This window comes from Alligator mississippiensis, chromosome 10 (genome assembly GCF_030867095.1).
Source record: "Alligator mississippiensis isolate rAllMis1 chromosome 10, rAllMis1, whole genome shotgun sequence".
In the NCBI taxonomy this organism is placed as follows: domain Eukaryota; kingdom Metazoa; phylum Chordata; order Crocodylia; family Alligatoridae; genus Alligator; species Alligator mississippiensis.
In genome coordinates, this window is record NC_081833.1 from 54,096,046 (window position 1) to 54,109,097 (window position 13,052).

Genomic DNA, 13,052 nt, shown 5'->3' on the forward strand with positions numbered 1-13,052 from the left:
GGTTTTTCTAGGGCTTAAAAACTGTTCTTCTGCTTCCTGGGCAAGTGCTCTCTCTAACCATTAGCTGGCAAGCAGAAGTCATACTTTTGAGTGAAAGTAACATCAGTTGCTGCACTTTCCATTAAGTTCAATGTTGCCAGTATGCATTAAGTGTGCTTAGGTGAGAGTTAGCCACCTAGCTGTTCAGCACTTGTGTACATGTGTTGAAACCTAAACTGAAGTGCCTAGAGATTTTTGCAGCCCAAAATATAGGTGCCAAATGAATAACAGACACTTAACAGGTGGTGCGGTTACTTAGGACTGCTTTTTGTGACTTTCAAGACTAACTTCTATCTCCCATCTGGTACCTAATTTGCCAATGTGCACCTGGCCTTAAAATAAGAATAATCTCTTCCTTTAGAATTAGTTATTCTAGAAAGCAATTGGTTTCAAATTATTAAGGAATCCCTTCCTAAACATTACCCTGATAAAACATTTAACAACTTAAAATGGAGGTAGCTGAAATCACCCTTGTTGCTGTTTATTAACTAATGTCTTTGTTTATAATTACCTCCATCAAAGAAAGGTGGCAAGTCTTGGTCACTAGCAACCTGACCTCATTTCAGTGACTGTTACCAGGATATAAATGGTACTGATTCAATAATTTAAGCATCTAATTTTATAATTTGTGACCACAAACCAAAACTGAAAGCTGACATATATTTGCTCACTGAGACTGCAATTTAATTTAATTTTACTATTAGAAAGTCTTTAAATTAAATTTAAATGAATTTTTTGAAAGGTTAGTACATTTATAAACATTTTCATAATGATATTTTTAAAAAATCTCTCTGATATTACTTTGCAGACTGTGATCATTCATAAGATCCTACAGCACAGCGAAAGCAAGTCCAAAGATATTGTTACAGGAATTGGACTTTGCATAGCACTTTTTCTTGCTGAATTTTTCAAAGTAATACTTTGGGCATTGGCATGGGCCATCAACTACCGTACAGCCATACGATTTAAAGTTGCTCTGTCTACAGTTGCATTTGAATATCTATTGGCATTTAAATCTTTGGCACATATCTCTTTTGGTGAGGTAAGTTTTCATAATGGGATTCTATAATTTCTGCTAGTTATAAATGTGCAAGCTGTTTTAGTGTTTTAGTTTAGTATATTCACTGAATATACTTGGGGTGCAAACCCAGTCTAGGTTTTGGTGACTTACTGTAAACCTAGACAGGGAGTAGAAAGTGTAGCTATTCACTGCTGCCAGGAGCAGTGCAGGGAGCCTAAAGTAATTTAACTCAGGGCTGGCAGATTGGGCAAGCTGGCTGGTCTTCAGGAGGGTTTGGCAGGTCTCTGGAGGGACCAGAAGGCCTAAGGGGGGGGGGGGGTGCTCCGTGGGTCCACGGGAGGAGTGCAGACATTCACTAGATTGGGTTAACCCCTTCCTAGGATCAGGTAAGGTGAAGTAACTTAAATCAGGCATGCCATTTTTTGGCCAATTAAAACCCTGTGAATGCCTGCATGAATGGGCATTTAAATCAATCTATCTAAATATAATGCATGTATGCACCCTTGTTATCTGAATAAATAACATAGGGGCAGTGGATCCTGAAAGATCTATCTTGGGGTCATAGAAGCCTGTCACTGGGTGTGTCCCCACACATGTGGGGACATGTCCATTGGTTTTAAAAAACACTTTGACACCTTAAAACACTTGTTATAAATACATATTTTTATAAAGGGAGTATTATATATATCATTACAGTTACTCATATATCCCTTTATACTTTTGTAGGTTATCAATATATTATCTACTGATGGCCATCGTATATTTGAAGCTGCTGTTTTTTGTCCTCTGCCAATTACAGTGCCTATACTAATAACTGTTTGCACTGTATACTCTTGTCTTATTCTTGGTCCAACTGCACTGATTGGAACATTTGTTTATATTATATTTATACCGCTGCAGGTAAAGTAATTAATTTCCTAATTATTTAAAATCAATCAACATTTATGCTAAATCTTGGATTTGCAAAGTTGTAAGATGAGAATATATAGATCTTTGGTTTTGGTTTTTCACAAGATGTTTCAGTGATCTCTAAAAAGGATCCTGAATGGAGGGTAAGTGACCCAGATCTTACAGGGAGAATGAATACTAGAAAAAAAGTGAGAAAGCTATACAATATATATCACTGGGTATCTAAAGGGAAGCTTGAATGAGGCCCTTAATGTACAGTGGAATATTGTAGTAAGTGTTAATAGAAAATGAAAGCATAAATATTTAAAAAAGAGTTTGGAAGCACGTGGAGGGAAGATTCTGAAAGGTATAAATACTAACTAGTGAGGGGAAAATATATGGCAAACAGCCCCTAGAGATACTGCCAAGCACAGGTATTTTGCTATGCTCACACACTTAGGCAGCTTTGCTTACATTCACATTTTGATGAGAAGTTTTAATAACCTTTTTACATCTTGATTTCAGATGCTCACAGCTATGCTCACAGCCATGTTCAGACGAGCTGCTGTTTCAGTAACTGATAAGCGTTTGAGAACAATAAATGAAATTTTAACTTGCATTAAAATGATTAAAATGTATGCTTGGGAAACATCTTTTGCAATTAGAATTAAAGGTAATTGAAATTTGGTATTTTAAAGTAGTATACAAAATTGTAAGCATGATTTTAAGTATCAGTGAGATACAGACACTTAAATTGCTCTGTTATAATCTTTAAAACCATTTATCAATCTTTTGGAAGGCTCTTCAGAAACCATCTGCTCTCTTTCTCTACTAAACAGAGTATAGTAAAAAGCAAAATATTACTCAAAGTGCAATTTGCAAAGGTTCTTAAATACCTAATGCTTTTGAAAAATCCAATAGCTCCCGATCTGCATCTTTAGGTTCCCAGAAATCTTTAAAAATCTGTCCCTACAGCAGAAGCACCATTGAGAATTAGTTAGACTTCGGATTCCAAATCATTTAGACACTGGGAAATTTAACTCCTTAAATATAGGTTATCTAATCATTTGCTACATTTAACTGTTATAAAAGCCAAATATGAGTGTGCATGTCCTGGCTTACCCATGGGACCATAACCTAGCTAGCATGGGTAACAATAGCAGTGAGGTTGTGGTTATGGCTTTAGGACATCCTAGCACCTTGTGTATTTACTCAGTCCCTCATTGCTAGTGCCACCACGCATGTCGTCCAGAAAGACCTTATGGGGACAACAATAGACCAAGGTGCTCCTCTTAAAGGAGAGTTCCAGCCAATGAATGGAGATAAAGATTAGAACTGGTCATAAATTTTCTAACAAAACAGGTTTTCACCGGAAAATGCTAATTTGTCTTTTTGTTTCAATGAATATTATGCTGGCCTTCCTTGTAGTCAGCTTGGGTGACCAAGTTTCTAGGGACTGTGGCTCCAGGGCAATTGTGCCATGTGGACAGGCCCTAGATCACTTCTAAATTTTCTGCCACAGAGCCATAATGCTACAAGCTTGGAAGCTCTGAAAAACCCCCTACTAGAATCAGGATTCTCACAGTTTCCAGCTACCTACCACAAAGCCAGAGAATCCTGGCAGCCCTGGAAGCGCTGGCTCGAAGCAACCCTCCGTAGGTTTCAAGCGCATGGGAATAGATGACCCAGCTGTTCCCCCAACATACAGGAAGCAGAGAGAGAGCAAGAGCTAAAAGCATTAGGAAAGGCCAAAGGAGACTGCAAAAGGTAAACAACAGGAGACCTATATGGAGGGAAAGTTGTTGGGCATGTGTAGACAAAACAGGGGCCCTAAACTGAAGCGGTGGGTTTTAAAAAACACCGCTTCAATTTAGGGCTGATTAAACCCCTGTGTCATTCATACACCCTGCTGACTTACCTGCCTCTTCAGTGGGAAGGGGAGGGCAAGCTGCTGATGGACGGAGCGGTCCCTGGACTGGGGGAGGGGGGGAAGGGGGGGGCTGGTGCTTCCCTCTGTGGCAGCAGTGGCCCAAGCCCCCAGGTGGCACCCACCCACAGGCACCCAGCTCAGGTGGCCCTGGGGGGCACAGCAGCCGCAGAAGGAAGCACCAGGCCCCCATGCAGCTCAGGCAGACAGGCTCCAGGGGAAAAAAATAAAAGATCAGGCTCGCAACTTTTCTTGGGCAGTGCCTGCTTTCCTGGGATGCTGCCACGCTGTGTGCAGGGCTTCTTGCAGAGCCATGGAGCTGGACAGAGCCTGGTGCTTTGCACCAAAGCTGTAGGGGCAGCAAACTAAAACTCCTCAAAGGAGTTTTAATTTGCTGGGCCCCAAGTCATTTAAGGCTCATTACGCTGACAAATTTCCTACAGTGGCTGGAATTAATGCGCAAGATGCCGTTGACACATGCAAACACTGACACAATTAAAGCAGTGCAAAAGCATTTAGCCTGGTTTAAAGTGTCGTGCATACATGGGGTGTCCAGGCCAGTAAAGAGAGCACCAAAGCTACTGGTATAAACGGGTAACTGATGTGCTTTTGTCAGTTCCAGTACAACTTACTGAGCTTCATGTTTTTTCCCCCTCTGATTTTGCTTTGGGTCATTATTTTCACACAAAACTCTATTCAAATCAAAATGAAGTTTTGAAACCATACAAGGAAACCTATCATCCAGTTTATCACAAGCCATGGTAGCTGAAATTCTACTCTCTTCAGGTTCCCTTCTGAGCTGTAGAATAACTATGTAAATAAAATGTTTGTATCAAAATACAAGATAAATATGGTAATGAAAGGAGAGAAGAGCTGTCCAAAATCAGTATATGTTTAACTAATAATAAGTGCAATTTTTTAGGAGTCTAGTTATTTAATTATCCATCACTTATTTTTTTAACAACCAATATATGCATACACATGCAAGCACACACACCACAAACATCTGGATTTTGCTTACTCTCATTTTTGTTAAATGTTAAATTTAAAGGAAATTAGATGCAAAAACAGTGTTTAATTTTAAAATCATATTGAAACTGTAACCAGAAACTAGATAATTTAAAGATATACCTTTGATTTATGCAGGCTATACTAACTGATACATGTGGCTCCCAACCACAGGATCAATGCAAGGCCTTTACTATACAGAATGGCTTTCTCTTGCAAACTGTGAAGTTTGTTTATTATCACATTGTTTATATTACAATATTGTATCTTTCACAGGTATCAGAAAAATGGAAAGGAAAATATTGGAAAAAGGAGGATATGTACAGAGTGTAAACCTTGCTCTGACACCTATTGTATCTATTGTGGCTGTTGTCATGACATTTATTTTACACACCCTTTTAAAGCAAGAACTAACTGCATCAGTTGTATGACTTTCTCCTTTTATCTATTTTTCTAAACATCAGTTGTGTTTTCCCCTTGTTTCCCTGTAGCACTATATCTTTTTTGCAGTAGGTTTCATTCCTATTAATTTTTTTTCTCCCTGGGATTTTTAATGAAGGGTAGCTCTGAAAAGAACATAGCTTAATTACTTTTTGGTGCAGCATGTACATAGCTAATAAACAAGTGTGGCTGCCATTAAAAACTGCATGGCAAAGGTGTAGTTGATAAATTAATGTGATTACTAATTGGTGCACCTGCTAAATGAAGATACATGGTCTTTTAGAGGCTTTCTTTAATAGAAAAGACTAAACCTTTGGGATCATTTACCATCCACTACTTCCAAACAGGACCAAAATTAGATCAAAGCAAAATTCTGTTTCCTGAACAGCATGAGTATATCCATTTAGAAAGCAGCAGCTAAAGGAAAATAATGCCAGGCAGGGTAAACATGCAAACAAAGAAGATATTTTCATCCAAAACTTTCTGGACATGCAGAGAGTTTAAGGGCAAAAATACTAACTGTGATATGAAAGTAAGGCTACAACAAAAACTTAAACAAAAGAAAACCAGAGGAAAAGATTCCATGTAACACTGAAAAGATAGCACATCTGGGTGAAAACCTGCTTCAGTCAGTTCTTGCAGTGCCTGCAATAGTGTAACTGATTCCTTGCTTTTGCCCATAGGACTTGCATAACTCCCAGATACTTTCTGTGACTGTAAAGCCATGGTAATCTTGTTTTAGAATAATTTTGTCAGAACCTATTTAATTTCTTTACAGTTTCATCCATATTAATTTCATGACCAAGCTTTTAAAAATTATTTCTGATTTTAGGGTACCCAGCATGAAATACTCTAAAGGGACCTGAATTTTAAAAGTTGCTGAAAATCCTATTTTCTGAAACAGCATTTAACAGCCCATAAATTCTATTGAAAATCTTGGCCTAAAGCTCTTTCCCATATTGACTGTTACTTGGGAAAATATTATATTAATGGTGTACTTACAGCAGATCACATCCACTCCAGATTAGTTAGAGAAGTAAATAAGAAGCAAGCAAAAAGGTTATCATCTTTTTACTCTGCATGCAACTACATAAAGGAAGAATGCAGGATGACTGAAAGAAAGCAGGGTGGGTGTGGGAGAGCAGCTCTTGGCTCTTAAAGCACTCACAGCATCTTGTGTATTCAGTGTCCCGCACTTCAAAATGGCTGTGGGGGGGCTTTAAAGCTCTTTCGGTGAGCTTTAGTTAAAGTGTTCCTGCCATCATTTTGAAGCATGAGGCTACTGAATACATGAGACACCGAGACTGTTGGACTGTGCTAATTAGCATGCTCCAGCAGACTCAATTAATTGAGTCTGCTCTGACGCGCTGTAATTACAGTGTGTTGGAGCAGGTGTCCCACACATCTACAGGCACCCATTAAGTCTAACTTTTGTTTTAGGATAAAATACTCTGTTATTTGTTAGGCATGGAATAGTGTTTTACTTATATTTAACAGGAGGTTAGACACTTGCCAGCGAAGCATAAACCTGATCAATTTATTTAAAGGAGTGACAGTGAATACTAAGGAAGACAAAGCAATGTATGTGATTTAGTTGGATTTCAGTAAAGCCTCTGATAAGGTATTTCACAGGCAGTTTGTGGGACAAAATAAAAATGTAGGCTTCAATATTAGTATAGTAAAATGGATTGAGAGCTGGTTGGCCAGAAAGGTTTGAATAGTTACAGTTACTGGACCAAATTCTCCCTGAATCTAACTTCACTGAAATCAATGACATAAGATCAAGGAGCAATTAGCCACAATTCTCACAAAGTGATATCCAAGAAATCTCAGTCATGGCACCGATGCTAATTTAAAATATTCAAAAGGTACGTGAAAATGGGAAGTAGTTGCATGGGGCATTAGTTGCATAGGTTTTATTTATTCAAATAGGAATCACACAAAGAACTTACTGTTATCTTTCTTTTTTCCTATTCCTTAAATTATAACACAAAATAAATTGTAAGTGTTTATAGAAAATAATAGTCAGTGCTAAAATCATAAAATCTCTCTCTCCCTTTTTGTCTTTGCAGGCTTTTAATGTAATTGCTATATTTAATGTAATGAAGTTTTCAATTGCAATCTTGCCATACTCAGTGAAAGCAGCAGCAGAAGCTAAAGTTTCCCTGAAAAGACTGAAAGTAAAATATTGTTTGAATATATTTAAGAAATTTTCTGCTGAAAATAAATGTAAACTATAACTTTACTCCTTGTTAAGAGTTTTTGGTGCCTGATCCAATAGAAAGATTTGGCTGGACAATGGATGAAACTTTTGTAACAGCAATAACTACAATATCTAGCTCTTAAATAGTTAAAGGATTCCTATGTGACTTCATATCTTATTTCAAAATGTAAAAACTAAAATATATTACTTAAAAATAGTTCTATAAAATAAATATCCAATAAATTGGAAGCTTCCATGATCCTTCCCCTCTTTTATTATCATCACCATAGCACTTAAGCATGCCCAAATTTCAGTACTGGACCAGGATAATGTTCCAAGTACTGTATACAAAAATGTAAAGTGTCAAGAGAAAATAAGAGAGACCAAAATAATCAGCTTTCCTGCTGGCATGCATTCAGAATTAGGGAGTTTTAAAACAGTTTTTAAAAATGGGAATTAATTTAAAAGTAATTGTTAATCCAACTGTTAAGTGAACCAACATAGGCTTGTCTGCCTGTCTAGCTGCTATGTGTTCAAATATGCAAATAAATTATGCATTTAATGTATATACACACATTGGTTCACTAGACAGTTGATATGAGAATTAGTTTTAGATTAATTTTTAAAAACATGCACAACTTTTATATTTTGCTGTCATGATTGTATATAACTTACCTTATAAAAACTCTTCTATTTTCTTGTTCTCCATGCCTTCTTATGGGACAACTGGTTCTACTTTATTTCCTCTAAGATGACTGTTAAAGAAATGCCTGGCCCTATTGATAGAGCAATTAGAACTGTTTTCTGAATTAAGATACTGAGGATGCATCTATACATGAACTTAACTGCAGAGTAGATGAATTAGCTCTGCAGTAAAGCATCAGAGATTACACATACCAGTATTGGGGCACAGTAGGTTAATTAACTGCAGTCCCCGATAGTACCAGTTTACGGTGGAGTACTTTACTGTGCTGAAATGCACAAGCAGACAGCAAATTGCTGCTGTCCCATCCACATGTGTAGATGCTGCTCCTAGGAGCAGTTTTCTCCAGCACAAACTGTGCCAGAGTTTATTGAGTCATGTTAATCTCATGTGTAGATGCACCCTAGGGGCATAGACAGAAGTGACAGTTTTTGCTTGAACTGGCCATAGAAAATGGGCTGTAGTCATGGCCAAACACAAGTGTATGGCTGCAGACCACTTAAAATGGCTGATTCAGCAAAAATCTGAACACTCATTGAATGAGTGGTCAGAAGAAGACCTTTCCAAACACAGCATCTTCTGTAATTTCTGTCTGTGCTGCCTCCCAGCATATCACTGTTTTCAGAATGGGAGGGAGGAAAGGGAATGAAGGGAGTTCAGTCTGGGGTTTTTTCAGCCCCTGCTGGATGGTGGAGTGGGTGTATTAGAGCCTGGCTATCTCAGGATGTGCCACTGCTACTTGTCCCTGGGGAACCAAATGTCTCTGTTCTGTGGCCTGTGTCCAGGTCTTTGCATAATGGTGCCCTTTGTATTAAAACTAGTCACTGAATTTTTCTGTTAAGATAAAGCAGTCACAAATGGATCTGAATCCAAATGCTCAAAGGTTTAATTAAACTAGACCAACTCTCATGTATTAAAAGTGAAAATCTCCTAAGAACAATCTTTTTGCAGTATTTCTGCTGCAATATCTGTTTCCTACTGCAGGAAAAGGCCTTTCCTGAACAGATTTTGCTGCCATACTAATTTGTATGCCCAGAATCTCTCCCCATTTCACCAAGTCAGCTCTTGCTGAATTTATCAAAGCAATCATATGTTTTTCATTCTTCTTTGTATTTTAACTAATAAGCAGCATTCTTAAACTGTATCTCTCATATTTTAGAAAATTCTTAAAGCTGAAATCCCTCCCAGTTATGTAAAGCAACTGGAAGATTCAGAAAATGCTGTAGTAATGGATAATGCCACACTATATTGGGAACATCAGAATGAACACAGGGAAAATGAAAAGAATAAAAAGACTATGAACAGAAAGAATGCTTATAAATGCCAACCAGAAACAGAGCCTGAATTTTCTCACACAGTGACATCCCAGACAATGGAGGAAGGAAAAGTGGATAGCAAAGTTTGTGTTTTGCGTAACATAAGCTTTATTGTGAAAAAGGTATGTATGTATTAAAATAATTGTCTAAAAGATTATTTAACAATCTACCATGCAACTATTTGGATGTCCTGCTTCTTCTGCTACCTCTGCCTTACACTGCTCTACAGATTATAACAAAAGTTTCAATTTGCCTCTCACTTTTCCTGCACCTCTAAAGCACTTGTTGGACTATTAATAAATAACACTGCACTTGCTGCTGCTGGGCTCCTGCTACCGGGCTCCCGCCGCCACCACCAGGCTCCTGCTGTCACTGCCGTGGTCCCGCTGTTACCGCCAGAGCTGTGCCTCTCCCCCAAGCCGCTAGGGGCACTGCGTTCATGTAGGCAGACTGCGTTTATGAACACAGTGCCCTATTCACGGATTTCACCATACACAGGGATCATGGGAATGTATCCCTCACAAATGGCGAGGGTCGCCTGTAATAATTTTTACTGTTATTATGTTGTAGTGCACAGGAAACCCAAGGATGGAACAAGACCCTACTGTAGGCTAACACAGAACATGGTTAATGGAATGCAACTCTCACCCTTAAGTAATGAGACTAATTTTAGCAAATAAACTACACATTCACGCTTGGCTGTTTATGCCAGTCACCAAAGTAGAGATTTATTTTGTAAATTCCTTACGTTAATTAAAATCCTAGGCTACAGCACCCTACACAATAAAAACATCCTTTAAAAAAGCTTTGCATTACTGTATTATTACAAGTGGCAATATTTTGTACTATTTTGTACAGATTTTATCAAACTGCTTCTAACACTATCTCTATTTTCTTGGGTTTCAGATAAGCATTATGGTTATGCTATGGGAACAGACATAAGTACAAGTTTACAATTAAATGTTTATGTACCTTTTCCAGAATAGGACTGTTCTTAAGAATTAGAGTGTATAACAGCATGGGCAACTGGTGCCACCTTAGTCAGTGGGGGCACAACCAGTCTCACTGCCCAGGGGGTTTGGGTCCCCATGGCAGATCTTGATGCCAGGGGGGTGTCCCTCTGCAGCAGATCACACTGCCCAGAGGCAGTTCGCCTGTGGCTGATCGCTGTGGCCAATCACTGCAGCCGCTTCCGGGAGTGGCTGTGGCCACTTTTGGGAGCAGCTGCAGTGATCACTTGGTGCTTGCAGGGGGAGCACTGGTGCTCCTGCCTGCTCCCCTGCCCATTGCTGAAGCGGCATGCATGGCTTATCAGGGGATGCACCGGCGCTCTCAGGGGGTGCACCCCATGTGCGTTGCCACTGTATAACAAGCTGTATAAATACTTGCTCCATGCTCACAGAATGGTAGACAATGTGACGTTCTTATTTTACAAATATAGTTCAAGTATCTTCAAAATATGTCTCTTCTGTAGGAAAAAGTTTTGGGTATTTGTGGAAATATTGGAAGTGGAAAGAGCTCAATATTATCAGCCATTCTAGGACAGGTATGTGAATCACTTTGGAATAACTTCTACAGTGACTTTTATTTTCCATTTATATTAGAAATATATACCTTGTTGAATATTTGACAGTACTTGTTCTGTTACGCTGTTCTGTTAGCTATCTTGAAAAATAGAAAGATGCAGGCAGGCGCATTGTTTCTTCTGCAGCTTTTCACAGTTCAACTCCAACATATCTTGTGAAAACAGAAGCATGCAGGGCAGTTTCACCCAGTGGCAGCCACAGGCTGGAGATAAATGCTGCTGCCACCAGAAAGATCAGGAGGTGGCTGTGGTTCTCAGAAGCATTTACTGTTGCCACAGGCCTTCGCAGTCTGACCCTGCACTGTGTCTGCTGGAAACAGAAGTGTGTGGAGCAAATGGAAATGTCCTGCATGCTAGGGCTGTGCGAAATGGCACCGTTCCATTTCGAACAGCATTTTGACATTTCAATGGAACAGCGTTTTGTTTTGAATTTAATTTCAATTCGAAACCGCTGTTCTGTTTCATTTCATCGAAACAGTTTCACTGTTTGAATGCTGTTTTGAAGTTTCGCCCATATGCTATAATGGCGAAGCTTGAAACAGCCTATAACTTTGTCATTTCTGGCCTAATTTGGATTAAATCTGCCAAGTTTCAATGATATAGGTGCAGGGGTTTCAGGGAAACTGCACCTGAAATCTTGAAAGCAAAACTCATGTCATGTGTATGTGTTAAGCCACAGCAAGGTCAAAACTGCAGGCCTGCTAGCCCCTGCTGAGACCACAAAGCCTGCCAAGTTTCAAGGAGATAGGTGCAGGGGTTTGGAGGAAACTGCACCTCAAGCTGCGAACAAGCAAAATGCGTAACATGGATGACACTGCGTGTGTTAAGGCACACCAGGGTGAAAGCTGCAGGCATGCTAGCCCCTGATGAGGCCACGAAGCCTGCCAGCTGTCAAGGAGATAGGTTCAGTGGCTTCTGGGTTCTGCGGCCCTGCACCTCTGGCTGCTGACAAGCAAAACTCCTGACATGGGTGCTTATGCAACTGACTGTGTCTGTCTTGGGGCATGCAGCCCGTGAAAACTGCAGGCCTCCTAGGCCCTGCTGCAGCCATGAAACCTGCCAGCTGTCAAGGATATAGGTGCAGGGGGAGTCTGGGTTCTGGGGCCCTGCACCTCTAGCTGCTGACAGGCAAAACTGGAACACACAGCTCAGTAACTGACACCAAGGCAGAAAGCAGGGCAGTTCAAACAATGCTGCCTTTTATGCAGTTTTTCCATCCCTCCCCCAGAGCACTGGGATTGGAAGGGACCCCAGGGAAGGGAGCCAGGTTGTGTGGCAGGGCAGCAGTGTACAGCTGTTTCCCTGGAAGAACAGCTCTGAAACTCCGAAATTTTCCAAAACATTTCCAAAATGTTTTGGATGCCTCATTTCATTTCAGAGATGTTTCTGAGCCTTCCATTTTGATTCAGATTTGGTGTTTTGGGTGCTGAAATGGCCTGAAACACTTCTGAAAAGAAACAGCTGCCGAAATTTCGCACAGCCCTTTTGGACATCTGGGATGGTCAGTTTCTAACAGTACAGATGATGGGCTGCCAAAATGGGGCAGGAAACCAAATAGGTTTCTGTTAGAGACCTGCCTAGTTTCCAGTGACATTTTTTTCAAAATTGACATGCTCCCATGGGACATTTTGATTTCAATACATTGACATTTTTGATGGAAAGTCAGTCTCTTGGAAAGCTTCTGAAATGTCTATTCGTCAGCTCCAACCTACCTTCTACAGGAGAGGGATTCTACACAGAGGAGTGGGAAACAACATGAGTAGAAACTAAAGCTAGTTCCAGTAGAGTAAGTTAAAGAGGGGACAAGTGAGGCACCAGGCCCCTGTGCTGACTTAAGGAGGGGCACAAAAAATGGTTACTGTTGCTGCTGACACAACACTGCCACAACTGCCAGCAGCCTCATCACTGCCCAGTACACCAC

The 13,052-nt window shown here is 39.9% G+C and overlaps 1 protein-coding gene across 1 annotated transcript in view; it reads left to right on the plus strand.

The window, feature by feature from the left end:
* The window catches only part of LOC102563172 (ATP-binding cassette sub-family C member 12), a 91,995-nt gene that overhangs the window by 17,839 nt on the left and 61,104 nt on the right, over nt 1–13,052 (plus strand). The window contains exons 6-12 of the mRNA XM_059713920.1: nt 848–1,081; nt 1,787–1,960; nt 2,474–2,621; nt 5,160–5,308; nt 7,397–7,504; nt 9,390–9,668; nt 11,021–11,092. Of these exons, the coding sequence (XP_059569903.1) occupies nt 848–1,081; nt 1,787–1,960; nt 2,474–2,621; nt 5,160–5,308; nt 7,397–7,504; nt 9,390–9,668; nt 11,021–11,092 (1,164 nt within the window). The remainder of the gene's footprint in view (nt 1–847; nt 1,082–1,786; nt 1,961–2,473; nt 2,622–5,159; nt 5,309–7,396; nt 7,505–9,389; nt 9,669–11,020; nt 11,093–13,052) is intronic.